Source organism: Papaver somniferum, chromosome 6 (genome assembly GCF_003573695.1).
Source record: "Papaver somniferum cultivar HN1 chromosome 6, ASM357369v1, whole genome shotgun sequence".
Lineage (NCBI taxonomy): Eukaryota > Viridiplantae > Streptophyta > Magnoliopsida > Ranunculales > Papaveraceae > Papaver > Papaver somniferum.
Window position 1 is genome coordinate 119386220 of NC_039363.1, and position 17031 is coordinate 119403250.

Here is a 17031-nt window from a genome sequence, read left to right on the forward strand (position 1 = left end):
GCTTCTTCAACGCACGCTCTCTCCTGAAGCCGCTTCAACGTTCTTTCCAGAAGCCACTTCAACGCACGCTCTCTCTTGAAGCCGCTTCAACGCTCTCTCCAGAAGAAGCCACTTCAATGCTCTCTCCAGAAGCCGCTTCAACGCTCTCTCCAGAAGAAGCCACTTCAACGCTCTCTCTAGAAGCCGCATCAGCACTCTTTCTCGAAGCCACTTCAGAGCTCTCTGCAGAAGCCAAAGACGCTTCAACTCCTTACCAGCAAATGCAATGGAAGTACGTCTTTAAAGAGAAAATAAGCTCGGGATAATTACACCTGGGGACTGCCATGATGCCTTCACGTACCTCAACCAGTTTATTTCTAATATCAGCAATCATCACCGTTGAAGCTTTACGAGCCGCAGAAAATTCTCAACATGAAGACGTACATGTGTATCAAAGACTCCAAAGTAAAAGTCGGAGATGTTTTCACGTCTCCAGCCACACCATCGATTCTGAAGTGTAACTGGGGACTACTCATCGTATCCCATTCCATACAACCATCCAAGATTCAGAAGACGGTTCAAAGGATGTTGCTTGAAACGAAGTTCTTGAAAACCTGATAGCGGCACGTCGACAACGTAACGCCTCTCAGCTTGTCTACTTCATTTAGCGGTGCTCATACAAGCATCTCCAACATATCATCATCGCAATCAGAAAGAGCAAGATGACTGAAAGAAATCACCAAGCAGCCAGTACATGCTTCCTAGGGGAAACGTCATTCGTACCCTGAAGTGCAGCTGCTTCAATGACGAAACAACCTCTCAATCACCATCTCATTGTTCCTAGATCCCAGAAAGAAGTTTCGCCATCTGTAATTTTCATATTTTGGGAAATCCCTTCAGAAGCAGCGAGCTAGTGCACGCGGTACTCCCAGATTGAGATTACTTCTTCAGACATGTCCAATCACAACACACACGCTATTAATTGTAGATAGAGCCTCCACACCTAACAAATACGACTCTTGGATCTCTTGTTCACGGAAGCACAACACACGTGATATGACACTTGGAAGTTACAGCATGAATGAGGGATTATTATTCATTCAAGCCCTGGCTCCAGCCACATGAAGAAAAGACTACTAAACATCAAAGAAGTGTCGTCAACGCCAGGGCCAATGATGCTTTCACTATATTCCTCTCTAGGAGCTGCTTTAACATCCTCTCCAGAAGACGCTTCGACGCCCTTCTCGGAAGCTGCATCAACGTTCTCTTTGGGAGCTGCTTCAACATCTTTTTCAGAAATTGCTTCAGCAGCCTTTTAAGGATATTTCTCATGATAGGACTCGTCCATATCAGAGTCGAGGATTACGACATCGTCATGAATAGTTTGAAATCCCAACCAACCATATGCCTAATCTACCTGAGGCCAACCGACATCATGTTAGGGGAACGCTCACCTAGACGCCTCTTGAACGTGACATGTTCCAAAGACAAGATGACCCATCTCTCCTGGTAACATCTAACTTTGTCTCATAATTTTTATCTTTATTTGTCACCATCTATTGCTTACCCCGTAATAGTGTAACTATTACGTGCTAAGCAGGGGACTTAATGTTGATGGTGGTTTTTAGTTCAAGGCTAAAATTGTAAACCCAGTATTTAATGTGTTGTCACCCTGTAAGGGGTAAAGCCATTTCAAAGGTGACGAGTGCAAAAAACCTCCTGGCTCATTGAGCAATTCAATGCATATGAAATTCACTTAGAATGGTGCGTGTAGTAGCAATCCCAAATATTATGTGATTTCCATTTTATGCCAGCATTATTAATCAATGCATGATTTACCTAGTATGTTCCATGTTATGTTCTCAGCCGAACTCTCATCATTGACATGACATGACGATTAAGTGTTCATTCTCAGAAGAATAGCATGAATCTCCCGAAGTGCCAGTATTGAGATTTGCATGAAAATACCCACACAGGATACATCACTCTATGACAAAGAGAATCTTGTATCGACGTGCTTTTAACTAAAGGAGGCTCGATTGAACATGTTTAATTTCCTTAAGGAAAATCTAGACTGTCCATATCAGTCTCAGAAACGATCACGGCCACACAATTTGGCCGCGCGATTCAACAAGCTTGGCCAAGTGCTGGAGGAAATAGGCAGCCATCATGATGACCATCGGCGGGCCCACCAACGCGCCAACTGATTGGACCTTGAATAAACGCATCCCAGTGTTGTCAAACGCCAACCCTAAGTAGGGTGGTCACGCTGTGGAAAGAAGCTCGAACGAGCATAGACTGTCCAAAACAGTCTTAAAAGCGTCACAGCCGTCCAACTTTGCCAGCCTGGTTGGACGGCTTAGATTACTCCACGAGTGACTAGGGAAGTGCTATCACGCCCACCGGCGGTCCCACTAGTCATCTAGTTGATCGAATCCCATCTTGACCGTTCACAAGCGCTTCAAACGACGACCCAAACATGGGCGCTGGCGCTGCGCAAGAGCAAATCTCGAACGAGCCAAGACCGTAAAAAACAATCTCAAAAGATATCATACCCGTCCAACTTCTCCATCCTGGTTGGACGGATTATATCATCCCATGAATGATTTGCGAAGCGCTAACGCACACATTAGCGGGCCCATTCTACCCTTACCTGATCGGTTTACTCACGACGTGGTCATAGAGCGATAAACGTTTTCCCGAAACATGATAGACATGATTCTTTCCAAGGGTCGCGGAAGTTCACTAGTGTCTTAAATCGATCACAACCATCCAACTTAGCCAGCCTATTTGGATGGCTTAGATCGCATTTAAGACCATCAGGAAGGTGCACATGCGTTCACCGTAAGCCCAACATGGTCCCCACGTGATCGATCTCTCTAAAAGAGGATCAAGGCATGCCAAACCGCTTGGAAAAAGTCACGTGTGCGTGACTAATTCAAAACCCTAATTAGGGTTTGCGGTAATGCACATGTGTCGTATTTCGATCATGATCGTCCATCTTTGCCAGCCTAAACAGAGGGTGTAGGCATAGACTCAAGAGGTCCCAAGGATGTCAACGTGATCACTATTGGCCCACCTTTGTGTGTGACCGTCCGGCCTATGCAGACTATGGATCGGCGCCTCGAAACGAGCGTCCCAAAGATGGCATCCCACAAGTCCTTTAAACCTCTTTGCGTAAATATGTTTCTGTCGCAAATCGATCACGACCACTCATCTTTACCGGTCAAATTGAGTGGTCAATATCGAATATTTTTGGGACCAAGAGGGGAAGGCATGCACGTCAGTGAGCCATCTTCACACACACCCGATCGGCTCACTCAAAAATAGCGCCCCTACTTGGATTCGACCAAGCCAGAAAGGGATGTTTGCGCACCTTTTAAAACCCTAAATTCCATCAACGGCAGCAAATATATGTCGTAAATCATCTTGTCCATCCAACTTTTCCAGCTTGGTCGGACAATATATATCAAAATTGGGCGATCAACGAAGCGCCTCAATGATCACCGTCCGCCACTACGCCACAAGGAGTGATCGACCAGAAGGTGGCCCGCCTACGCGGCCTCAAACGATCACTCGAAGATACTTGGGCGTGTTTCTCTTTTAGGACGCTTATCCGCGACTTATTCAATCAAACTCAAAAACAATGATGCTTCATACACATCGATTAATTTGAGCTTCTTTACATGCATCGAAGTACGTACAATATTTTATATTTGCCTCATAAACAACTCTCTTTCATCTAATAGCACCATGCTATTCTCCGCGGGTCCCACGACCCACTTATTCGAGACATCAACCATGTCACAAACTGGGGGATGCTTACTAGGGTATTCGTCTGGCGGTTTACAACGTGCATCGTGCAACACGTCCACTACGAGAACGTGTCAGGAAAGATGGTCGGTTAACAATAGTGAGAGTGATGGAAGAACGTATGATCAGTTTTCCCTCATAACGGAAATGCGATGATCGCCACCTTCCGCACAAACCCACTCCTCCACTACTTCAGTTCCTCCACTTCCAAAGAGATCAGGGTGCTTGCGCTCAATGACTTGTATAAATAGATTTTTAATCTATTTCTAAAAGGGACAAGTGTTGTTAACACAATATCCAGAAAACACCCAGAACGGATAGCTTGCATTATGCAAGCCAGTTCCACATTCTGATACAAGTCATAAATAGCCACACCTTCAAAAATTCAACATTTTTGATCTCAACACCTTCTTCGCTTCCCTCCCTAAGATCAACCCTTCTCCTTCACTTTGTGACCGAAGCAAGTCTGGAACGACCATTTCTTGGTTTAGGCCAGAATTGTATAGATTGATCTATCGAATCTAAAGTATTCATGTGCAGTGCATTTGTTTAGGGTTTAGATTCGTTTCTCATCAACACACCCAAATTTACCCAAAATAGCAGAATCAGTTTTCACCCACAAACAGGTACATGTACCGGGTATGTGTATCCTTAAGACAAAAATGAGTTCAGGAACTCACAGAACTTTTCCGGTTTGTGTACCGGGTATGGATACCACTCCGGTTTAAAAACTAACAGTTCCTTTATGGTATGCATACTAAGTATGCGTACTGGTTCACGAGCAACAGACTTTTTATGGTATGGATACCGGGTATGCGTACAAAAAAATCGATGCCGAACTATAGCTACGCTGGTACATATACTGCGGCTCCATACCTATAACAGTTTTCCCAGTATGTGTAACTGGTATGCATGCTGTCCTGTATCCAGATTTACAGTAGTTATATATTTCTCTCTAAATCAATTCGAAACATTCTCAAATAACATCAATGACACATATCACTATTCGAGGTTATTTTCGAATGATATTTTTGAATCACGATCTAGTTTATGAACAATAAATTGTTCTTAACCGAAATTCATCAAGTATGAAAAAATGTTTATTAAGCTTAGTCATATATATTTCGAGAATGATATTACCAAGATAAACTTGACTTGAAATTCTTGATATGCTTGCAATAGTCTAATTAGTCATGCGACATAGTCTCATAGATAGAAAGACAAATATAACTTTATAAATAGGTGGTTCATTGTTCACTTACCTTTTGTTAAAGAAGTTCTCCAAAAGCTTCGGTTGATCTTCGCCTTCAAATGATAGAACGCGGTGATGTCTGATTCTCAACTACACACTTCTATCCTAATCCGAGACTTGACTAATTGTATACTAGAAATCAAGATATAGTTTTGATCAAATAAATTTGACAACAATCTTGATATAGCAACACTTGTAAGTTCGACCAATCAATGCTCTAAAAATACATGTATCTTAAACCCTAAAAGGATATGGAATTCTAGGTTAGCTAACCCGAATAAATACAAATGTAATGCATATATCAATGAAATCTCTCCCAACGGGATGGATTCCATCCGTGGACGTTGGCATCATTTTCAGAACCACCTTAAATTCTTGTCTCCTTTATTTATCTTTAATATGTAACCTAACCCTAGTTTATATCATCATCACCAAATCAATTGTGTTTTTTTTCTTAAAAGTAATTTTGGTACAAAAAAGTGTAAACAAAATAGACTTCCTTAATTAGGCCTTATATAAATGCAGTTGCGAAGCTATTAAAAGTTGACATCAAGACAATTGTTTTTGGATGACCACATCTGATCGGTTAGGTTCAACTATATCAACCGCTGAGGTTTCAAATTTCACCGGTGTCACATATGGCATATGACATATAATCATGATGCATCTCAGTTCAATTTGGTCCCAAAAATAAATAAAATGAAACCATCCTGTAGTATGCCAGCATTGAAAGAATAATATAATACTGATACATTACTAATCAGGGTTAAAAGTAGGTGTTCTTGTCCACTAATTCACAACCTAGAGGTGATTATATTGTTTTTTTCTAACACAGAATCAAGCATCTATTAAACAAACAACTTTGATACATTAAAATTTGTGTAAGGATTTAACAAGTCAAGTGGTTGATACCATTAATCTCCACATAAATAAAGTTTAGGAGATGCTTTAGCTAAGGCATCTGCAACTTTATAACAACTTCTATACACAAACTTACACGACCACGAAAAATTAATTATATATATTAACACACCTTCTAAGAAGAGTAGTGCTTTGCCATTAAGAAATAGAAAAAATGTTGTTGTAAGTTCAAACTAATACCTAAGTTATATGTTTCGAATATAAGATAAGTCCAACCATTTTCTGTCGCCATTAGCATAGCTTCAAACATTTCCCAGGCTTTAGCTTGTTGTGCATTAATATCCCGTCTTACAGTTCCCCTTCCCATAACATATGCTGATGCAGACTTTCTAGTTATAATTCCAAAACCAGGTAACATGGAATTATTGTTATAAGAAGCATCGATTTTGATTTTCAATAAGTGTGTAGATGTGGTACCCAAGGAAGATTCAATAAGTGACTAACTATAATAGCATGATTATGAGCAACATGAAAGTTATCAAAATGATGATATGAAACATATGAATTTACTTGATGAATGACAAAGCTAAAGTTGGGGTTGACGTTGTCAAAAAAAAAAAAAAAAAACATCTACGTCTATGTTTCTAAACAAAATGCATAATTCAAATAATTAAGTGTATGAAATGAGGAGTCTTTAGTATGTCGCAGATAAAATCCGAAAATTGCCAAGTATGAACCCAACTTTTTTTTGTAGAATGTTGCATCATAGAAGTAAACTGTTGAGGGGAAAAGTTCTCCCAAATTGATTGAGAGAAAGGACATTGAAGTAACATATGGTCCAGATCTTCACTCTAATTCAAATTACATAACACACAAATTCGATTAGAGGTATTCATGTGTTTAAAGATTTTAGCTTTGGCATGAATTGCATTACAAATACCTTTCCACAGAAAAATCTGATATTTGTAAGAAATTTTCAGTTTACAAAAATCCAACCAAAATTTAGAAGATAAACTGCTAAACATATCAATATTCAAATCCTTATAAAAAAAACTTGTAAGTTGATGCAGTCGTAAAGATACCAACATTTATAAATGGCCAAACCAATTTATCCTCTTGATTTAATTGAATATGTATAATTAGAATAGAGTTCACCTGATCTGTAGACAATAATTTTCGAAGAAGAGGAATATTCCACTGCTCAGTGTGAGGATTAATGAGTTTAAAAACCCATCGATAATCAAATATTCAAATCATTCCACTGATGAATAGCATGTTGCATAAAAAAGTATCCAATTATCTTTCTAGATATTGATACAAGTACCATTACCCACTTGCCATTTAGTATTTTCTAAAATTATAGCAAGACAAAACATAAATTTTTCTACAATCAGCTAGAATTATAATTTGTCTGTGGAGGGAAAAATTGCAGATCATTATGAGAGAAGTATTTACCTTTCAAAATCTTCGCCCATAACTCCTCTTGGCTATGTATAAGTTTCCAATCTAGTTTTGCAAGAAAAGCTAAGTTGTAATTCTTTAAGTTCTTTAGACCTAAGCCACCAATTCTTTTAGGTAAACATACCCTTTTCCAAGTAATGAAGTTCTAAGAATGATGATCGTTGAAATTGTTCGACCAATATCTTCTCTGAATGTTTCTCATTTCATGAATAGTAGAAGAACTAAGCACAACATCAACTTGAGTAGTTCTACCTGCTTGATTGAAAATTTTACTCTGCCAACCTTACTACGTATTATCATCAATGATACCTTGATAGTTCTTTTGTATTGATCTATGTGATAGAAGAGGTATGCCCAAGTGATTTTCACCAAGATCCATCATTTTCATATTCAGAGTACTTGTGATACTAGATCTGTGAGCATTTAAAGTGTGCTTACCAAAAAGGGTACAATAAATCACGATAAATAACTTTTGTACTAAATAAAATTATTATTTTAGCAAAATTACTAATTTATCGAGTTAAAATTTAGCTTACACAAACTTGTTTGGGACCAAATTTTTTTATTATTTTAGCAGATAATTAATTTATCGAAGCTCTACTGTAATTGACTTCTGCATGTTTACCACCCGACTTGAAGCTTGACCATAGATATAAATTAAGTGTTGGAGATGCCTCGTATGCGAAGGATTTGCTTGAAAGAACAACAAACAATGGTGTTACTTTCGGAAGAACATAATAAAACAAAAGTTGATTGTTGGTTTCTTCCTATTAAGCAGGAAAATGTTTCTTTTAAGTTAAAATAGATACTACATAATAATTGTGCATTTTAAAGTGTTATTGTTGCAAGCAGGCGCGCCGTACACAGACACATGATATCTAGGCGACCGCCTAGGGCCTGTAGATGAATGGAGATCCCAAATATGTAATGTTATTTGTACAAATTATTGCATTGTGTATTTCATAATTATCACCACCAGTTACTTTTTAACAATTTTGACACAATACATTTTTAACAGTTTTATATGTGATACATGTGATTTCGTATATATATCCTGAAATAATTTTTTTTCTTGTTATTATATATTGGAATGAAATGATGTCTATTATAACAAATCGCCTTATTTATTTACCGAAGCTGAAAAAATATCATGTAAAAAAAGAAAATTCCTTAAAAGAAATGAATTGATGAAAAAACAATAATTTTAGGTAGTTTTTAATTTTTTCAACAATCTGATATGAATTCACTTATATTAATTTTTTCTATGAAACAATATGATAATATATTTTTAGATCCCTTTTTTGGTGTTTCACTTAGAACCCTTTAAAATTTTGGTACATCTTTGGTTGCTATATAAAAAAAAGACTATAATATCTACTCATGGAGAAAAAAAATGACTTAAAAGCATTGGGGTGTTAGTATTTAGAAAGAATTCAATTTTGTGCACCCCTTAAAAACCGGGGTGCACATTCCGGCTATTACTATTGGTCCAAATGACGTAAAATTTTAATAAATAGTTTTATCTTCCATTTTATTTGGCAGTGACTAAATACAACCCACGCTATAAATAAGTACAACCCTTCTAATATAACTTAAACCTTATTTAACATGAGGAAACAAAACTCAACTCACCTTTGTTTGATCTTTCCATTTTCTACGTTGTTTTAGTTTTAACCTACATTTGTTTTCAATGACTATATATAGAGAATCAAAATAATTATATCATCATGATCATGATCACTAGTTGGAAATCATATACACTAAAATCAGCAATGGTATTGATCTAAGATGTTCCCCTAAATTTCAACCATATGTGTTAATTAAAATATACATTTTATTCTTGCAAACAAGTAACTATAATACACTAATTATAATATACTTTTTATTCTTGCAAACAAGTAATTATAATACACTATTTTTGATCCTAACATATGATCGACAATAGGAATAAATAAAAAGATTACTGGGAGGATGATAATCTGTTAAGACCCTTTACTTTAGGAACCTAATGTAGAGATTTGTTGGGGATTAAGGTTATGGTTGATTAAGACCGGTGGTTATGGAGATATAGGACAAAACTAAGACAAAGTGAAAATAAGAAGATGATGAAGGTGAGTTTGTTTTTTCCTGCGACAATAGTTTAGAACGGTTGCATTTAGTTATAGTGTAGGTTGTGTTTAATGTTCTCATTTTATTTTTGTTTATTTTTTACTTATAGTACACTGGAAAAATAAAAGATAGTTTTCCACGATTTCCTAATCCCCAACAACTGTGAATATCTGAATTTTGTTTTTTCTTTCGCTCATTTTGTGTCTCCATTATCTTTAGATGTGCTATATGCTGTTTAATAATAGAAAGTGGATAGGTAAAATCAAATAATAAACCGGAAAAAGCTTACATATTTTTCAATGATGTTTTCTTGTTTTGGTTATTAATTTCCAAAGTAAATGGCAACCGAAACAGAGTAAAACCTATAATCAAACTAACTAGTAAATCACCATAATGTATTAGTATTATTGGTGGATGTTTGAATTTAATATGGCAATGATGAAATAAGAATTGATGCCCAAGGTGGACTTGGTGGTTGTGTTGGTTATAAATTGCTGGTTTAGATTAAAAACTAGCATCAATTAGATTTTATGTCTCATCAATATCTGATTGTGATGATGGATGTGGTGGTGCCGTATCATTATGAGGATTTTTTCTCTTTCCTAATGCTAGATTTAACATTTTCGATTTAGAAAATAAATTACTAATAAAGGTATGATTGGATGAAGAAGTTGTGGTTCGTTTCTTAAAATTTAGTATTCATTGAGATGAGTTTTGAAGGAAACTCCGTAGAGGAGAGAGGGATAGAAAAAGAAGTTATTAACAAAAGTTTACCAAATTTAGGGATGTCAATGAAACTTATCAAAACGGAAACTGGATCAGCCGGTTCCTTTGCGATAACTTCTATCGGATATCCGATAACTCTTGACGAAATTCTAAAATTTCTAGTTGGACCCGTTTCGTTAAGCTTATCGGATATCAGATATTTGTCCGATGAATTTTATAAACGTCTCGACAAACAACCAGTTTCAGATGGATGATGAAGATGAAAACTTCAATCATCAAATCCATATTCAATAACGACCCATCTCTTGAAACATTGATTAGGGAAAAAAATTCAACAACTCAATAAATTTTAAATGAAATCATACCCATAATCTGAAATCTCCAATCATCAAATCCATATTCAGTTATTAACAATACGAGATTAATAAAAACGTATCTTTTACTGATTTTTATCTGATTTTGATGCATCTAATAAAATAATAATAGTTCACATACTCCTAAAATTATGCATCCCAAAACCAGTGTACGATCAGAGGGAACATGATAAATCGATACATTCTCTTTTCTCCATCTTCAAAATCTCTGAAAAACCAATAATTACCAGATAGGTTTTGATATATGGTTGATTAACCACTCAGAGAGGTATTATTTTCTGATTTTGTTGAGAGAAAATACTCTAATTGTTGACACGGATATTTTGGATTAACGATGGAAGTGATGAAGTTATGTTCATGAGTTTTTTTGGAGGGTTCAAGCTTGGAAAAAGAAGAAAAATAACGAATATGAAGGAATATGACAATGTAACTGGGGTTTCAGACTCAACAGTGAAGAATATTCAAAAGAATAATGAAAAGCCATCAGCTTCTTCTAGATATAACGGTATCAGAACTTATCGAAATGGAATGCGACTCCTCCAGTTTCGTTTCGATAACCCAATAATTTCCGATAAAATTCCATTTCCGAAATCCGATATCAGCTATGTTGTATAATATCCTGTAGGGTTCCGGATTGTCATAACGAATGTTGGTTTTTCGGAGATGGATTTATAATCCTATCCAAATTTATTTTTATTTACTCTTTCTCAAGGAATTTTAGGAATTTTTTTTAAAACCAATTAGTAAAAATTTCAACCAAAAACAGAATGCCGGAACGTGCATCCCGGATTTTAGGGTGCCCAAACTTTGACTCTTTTGGAAAGATCTTCTAGGAAATGCATCTAAACACAATTATCTTGGTGCACCAGCAGTCACATTTACATTCCCGTTTGTACCCAAAATTACTTTTAGGCGCTGAACACGATGATTTGATGATGATTGCGTGAATTAGGGCTAGAAGACGATAGAAAATAAATAAGAAGACAACAAATTAAAGGTGGTTTGGAAAGTTGTTCCTACATCCACGGAGGAACGGGAGATATTTTGTAAATGTTTTTGATACAAAATATTTTCTCCGGGTTAGCTAACCTAAAATTCTATATCCCTTTAGGGTTTATGATACATGTATTTATATAGTTTCTGCAACCATAATTCTAACATAACTTGATGTGCAAGCAACTTGGGCAACAAGATTTCTGGAAACTTCTGTCACGGGCCGGCTAGACGGGCTTGATTACGGGCTCTCCGTCTATAAAATACACGGTACAAACATCGCCCCCTCTTAACCTACAACTTGTTGGGGGTTAAGAAGTTTGTTTTTCCTTCTGCGTCGACCATTGATGCCGTAACTCGCCACCAAACGTGAGTAGAGATATTTCCAAGACGCCCCCAACTGTGATAACCTGCAATGAAGTTTTCTCACGTGCTAGGCGAGACTTTTTGCCACATAATGTACTTTTGTTGCTCGAGATCTAGTCGAGTCTTGAGAGGAATGTAGTGTGCTTGCGGCTGGGGCAAGACTTTTTGCTCGCAACGTAACAAGGATGAAGCGCTCGCTGCTCGGGCAGGCTGGCAGTTGCTTGTGTTGAGTACGAGTCTTTTGACCAATATTGGGCATTGGGCTCGTGGTTCGACGAGAATTTGGACCAACATCGAGCGTTGGGATTGTGGTTTAGATGAGACTTTGTGCTTGCAAAGGTGCAAGTCTTTATACTCGCGTGCAAGGTGAGATTTTATGCTTACGATAAGAGCAAGACCTATGTGCTCACGTGCAAGGTCAGGATTTAGGTGCTTGCGATGTGATGCAATGCTACATATTGAAGGGTCTAAGCAATCCTCGTCTCGAACTCTATCATGTCGCTATCCGCGAACCTCGAACTCATGTCGCTATCCGCGAACCTCGAACTCATATCGCTATCCACGAACCTCGAACTCGGTCATGTTGCTGCTCCAAGTGCACATCAAAGTTTCTCGAACACTGGAATTTTTGATTCAATATTGTAGGGAATTAAAAGACTATTCCAATGAGCCAAAATTCACTCAATTCATACTTAAAACGAAGAATTTATTGACGAAACAAGTTTTCAACTAATCGCGCATGTTGTTGCATACATTGCAGTGTTGACTGGATCAAAAGGCTGACATGGCATTGTCGACAGGGACGGCGTCGCTGACGTGGCACCCGAAAGTTGTTGACGTGGCAACATGAAACAAAACAGTCCCTACATATTGCTGACGTGGCAGTTATGCCGACTAGACAATGGTATCTGATGACTGTACATTCGCTGCTGATGTGTCATTCGCTAATTGGTTCTCTGGTTCTGACGTGGCAAATGGCAACGACACGTGTCGTTTTTGGATTAACTAGACTTGATTGAACCAGATCATTGATCTGACAGACGAGATTGGCTAGATCTGAAGGTGTACATGAGGCTGGATGAAACAAAACTTTCGGCAAAGGTTGCTGCAATTTTTATCGCCACACTTTCTTCAACTGTTTCGCAACAGTTTCTTCATCTTCACAACGATTTCTTCAACGGTTTCGCAACAGTTTCTTCAACCTTCGTAACGGTTTCTTCAACTATTTCGCAACAGCTTTTCTGAACCTTAACTTTTACTTTTTTGGCTGATTTTTAGATGAAATCGCGTGCACGATTTCTGCCCCACTTTTCTCAATGACAATTGGCTGATTTTTAGATGGAATCTCGTGCACGATTTCTGCTCCACTTTTCTCAATGATAAAACATGATTGTTTTACACGAATCCCCTTAGTCGGCACCAATGTTTGTACCCAAAATTACTTGTAGGCACTAAACACGATGATTGGATGATGATTATGTGAATTAGGACTAGAAGACGATTGAAAATAAATAAGAAGACAAGAATTTAACGTGGTTCGGCAAGTTGTGCCTACATCCACGGAGGAACAGAGAGATATTTTATAGATGTATTTGATACAATAGATTTTCTCCGGGTTAGCTAACCTAAAATTCTATATCCCTTTAGAGTTTATGATACATGTATTTATATAATTTATGTAATTCTAATTCTAATATAAACTTGATGTGCAAGCAACTTGAGCAACAAAATTTCTGGAAACTTTTGGAATCTTCTGTCACGTGCCGGCTAGACGGGCTTGATTATGGACTCTCCGTGTATAAAGTACACGGTACAAAGAATTCCTACGGCTGCATATGGGTCATTCGGTCAAGGTACTCCCAAGGCGACTAATACAAGACCGTGCAGCGCATAGGTATGCCACTAGTTAATATTATCCGGCTATGAAGTTTGTTTTACAACTCCATCCCACGAGCTACACGTTTATTAGTGTTCATGGATATCCCACGCGCTTTTTGCTTGAATTCTTGATTAAGAGGGCGAATGTTTAACGTTAAACAAGTCGAAAATGTTAATACCTAACCCCAAGCTCATAATTTACGGTAATACCACTCATTTTCGATGAAAATTGATACAGTATTAACCTACTTCCACATAATCTCCAAAAGACAAACCTTTATGAAAAGCGATCTAAAAATCAAATAAATATGGAATCCAGGGTACTGCCTTTGAACATATATTGAAAAGATTACCCCAAAATACAATCAATCAGGGACTTAACAAGGCTTCAAAATGTACTCTAAAACTATCATAATGTGCAATTAATTCTTTAGATATCGCATAATCTTTCACAAAATTAACATAGTAGACGGATAAAAAAAAATAGATCAATTAAGTTAAATTGATTGGACAAAAAATAAAAAAACATGCAAACGGGACTGAAGACATCGGATTTGACGATTTTGGGCAGCAAACTTCACTTAGTTGTGAGATTAGGTATCACCGATTCCACCCCACGCCGGTAAAAAGTCAGGGTGGAAAGTAGTCACGTGGATGATGGAACCATGAATTCCCAAATCAAAGGGTGATACTGTAATTACAGTCGACTGATTTCTTTCTTTATAAAAACACAATGACGTTAAGACACTGATATAAAAAAGGAACTGAATTACAGTACAGAGTCATCCGAGAACTGAGAAGAAATGGATCAAGTAAAACATTTTGTCTCCACAGCCACAACACCCGATCAACTAAAACTCCATGTCGCTACCGCAACAACATTCATCTCATCACTTCCTCCCACAACAATTGCAGCAATTATAACATCCACACTAGCAGTTTTCCTACTCAAAATCATATTCCGTCGCAGAAACTGGAGAAATTCACCACCAGGACCAATCGGATGGCCAATTTTGGGATATCTACCATACCTTACCGATCGTCTTCACGAAGATCTATTCAAATTATCGAAAATTCACGGCCCAATTTACAGTCTGAAAATGGGTCAGAAAGCAGCCATAGTCGTCTCATCACCTGAGATCACAAAAGAGATTCTTAAACACCAGGATACGACGTTCTCCAGCCGTACAATCACTGAAGCTGTACGGTGCGTTACTTATGATGCGACGTCTTTGGTGTTTGTGCCGTATGGCGCCAGATGGCGTCTTCTCCGCAAAATTCTCACCACTGAACTTTTCTCTACTCGTGCTCTCGAGCTCTTCCAACCTGCTCGCAAGCAACAGGTATTTTTCTGAAATTCTGTGACATTTCATCTCTGAATCTTACACTTTGCATCTGAATTGATTGTTCTTGTTGACCGGAAAAATAGATTCTACAGATTCTTGTTTTAATTATTGGTGTGTTTTTGTCGAGTCACGTGCGTAGTAGGTGAACGGGGTCCTTAAATTTGTTGCTGACTTTTTTTTCCGGCTTTGAATTGTAAACATTTAATAGCAATCCGGTGACGGATTTGTAATTAATGCATTGCCGTGGGTGTCATTCTGAGGATCATACTTGGTTTTTTTTTTGATGAATGTTTTCAGGTGAACAAATTGTTGCTTTCACTGTATTCAGCATCAAAGACAAAAACCAAAGTGAACTTAGCAGATTCAACATTTGTGGTATCAGCAAATCTCATAAGCAATCTTGTCTGTTCAAAGAATTTGTTTGATCCTACCAAGAAAGAAGGAAGGGAAGTAAAACAGATGGTTTGGGAAATTCTAGAAGTTGTGGGTGCACCGAATTTAGCCGATTTAATACCATTCTTGAAACTACTTGATCCACAGGGACTCAAAAAAAGGGTTTCTAAAGTTGTGCAAAGATTTGATGATTTCTTTGAGAAATTAATTGATGAGAGATTGGATGAGAGGAAGAGAGGGTTGAAGATGAACGAAAATGGGAGGCTAGATATGTTGGATGTGTTCTTGGATTATAAGAGTGATAAAAAAGATGATGGATTGAAAGAGTTCTCCAGGGTTGATATCAAAGGCATGCTCTCTGTAAGTTCCCACTAACTTGACCATCTTAAACTACTTTAAAATTGGCACAGAAGGTTGATTCTGAATCTGAACTGAGCTCTTTTTGTTTGTGCAGGACATGTTTGTTGCAGGAACAGACACTTCTTCCAGTACTGTGGAATGGGGTATGACTGAAATCCTAAGAAAGCCAGAAGTTTACAAGAAAATACTAGCTGAGCTAGACGAAGTTGTTGGTAAAAACCGGTTTGTAGAAGAATCTGATATCTCTAAATTGACTTATTTCCAAGCTGCCGTAAAAGAAACCTTCAGGCTACACCCAGGTGTTCCTCTCTTGATCCCTCGCCGAACAAATGAAGCAACTGATATATGCGGTTATCATGTGCCAAAACATGCAATAGTTTTTGTCAATGTATGGGGAATGGCTAGGGATGAAAAAGTATGGCCTGAACCATATGAGTTCAAACCAGAACGCTTCCTTGGTTCCGAGCTTGACGTAAAAGGTCAAGATTTTGAGATTTTGCCATTCGGAACTGGAAGAAGATCTTGTGTTGGTATGCCATTGGGTCACCGTATGGTACATTACTCTTTAGCATCGCTGCTTCATGCTTTTGAATGGGATTTTTCAGCTGATATCTTGCAAGACATGACAGAGAAAGTTGGAATTACTCTTCAAAAAGCTAAGGTCTTAACTGGGGTACCAAAACCTCGCCTTTCTTTATCTGTTTACCAGTAAAGTGTTGTCTGTTAAGCTTTTTTTTCATAATGCACACCGCAGTAAGTGAACTGATGGGAACATACTATGTGGTTCTAAGAATTTATAATGTTAGTCGCTTTTGTGTGAAAAATTTATATTGAACTTACTTATGAATTGTGGCAAATTTTGAATTTTACGGGGACTCTATCCGATCATGGATGTAGAATCTAGCCTAGAAGTAGAACCATGTCATGGGTGCGGAATTAGCCAGGTCAGGGATGACAAGGTGATTCTTCTTTCCCAAAAATACATTTTTATCTTACTGCACCTACTAAGGTAATAGACATAATCTTGGACAAGTTCTACATGTACACTACATTAATCTGTCAGCAACCAACAGAGGAAAAACAGTTGATGGTAACTAGTCATTTGGTACTTTTCATTTCT

At 37.6% G+C, this 17031-nt stretch overlaps 1 protein-coding gene across 1 annotated transcript; it reads left to right on the top strand.

The window, feature by feature from the left end:
• The first annotated feature begins 14572 nt into the window (after positions 1-14572).
• LOC113289050 (geraniol 8-hydroxylase-like) lies at positions 14573-16768 on the top strand. Its single transcript, XM_026538208.1, has 3 exons — positions 14573-15155; positions 15456-15911; positions 16006-16768. The coding sequence occupies exons 1-3, from the start codon at positions 14616-14618 to the stop codon at positions 16621-16623; spliced, it is 1614 nt and encodes a 537-aa protein (XP_026393993.1). The 5' UTR covers positions 14573-14615; the 3' UTR covers positions 16624-16768.
• Positions 16769-17031: the final 263 nt, after the last annotated feature.

Excerpts from the sequence above, each read along its gene's own strand:
- LOC113289050 (XM_026538208.1), top strand. The coding sequence starts at position 14,616 with ATGGATCAAGTAAAACATTTTGTCTCCACAGCCACAACACCCGATCAA. Across the intron at positions 15,156-15,455 it reads AACCTGCTCGCAAGCAACAG|GTGAACAAATTGTTGCTTTC; the intron begins GTATTTTTCTGA and ends GAATGTTTTCAG. Across the intron at positions 15,912-16,005 it reads ATATCAAAGGCATGCTCTCT|GACATGTTTGTTGCAGGAAC; the intron begins GTAAGTTCCCAC and ends TTGTTTGTGCAG.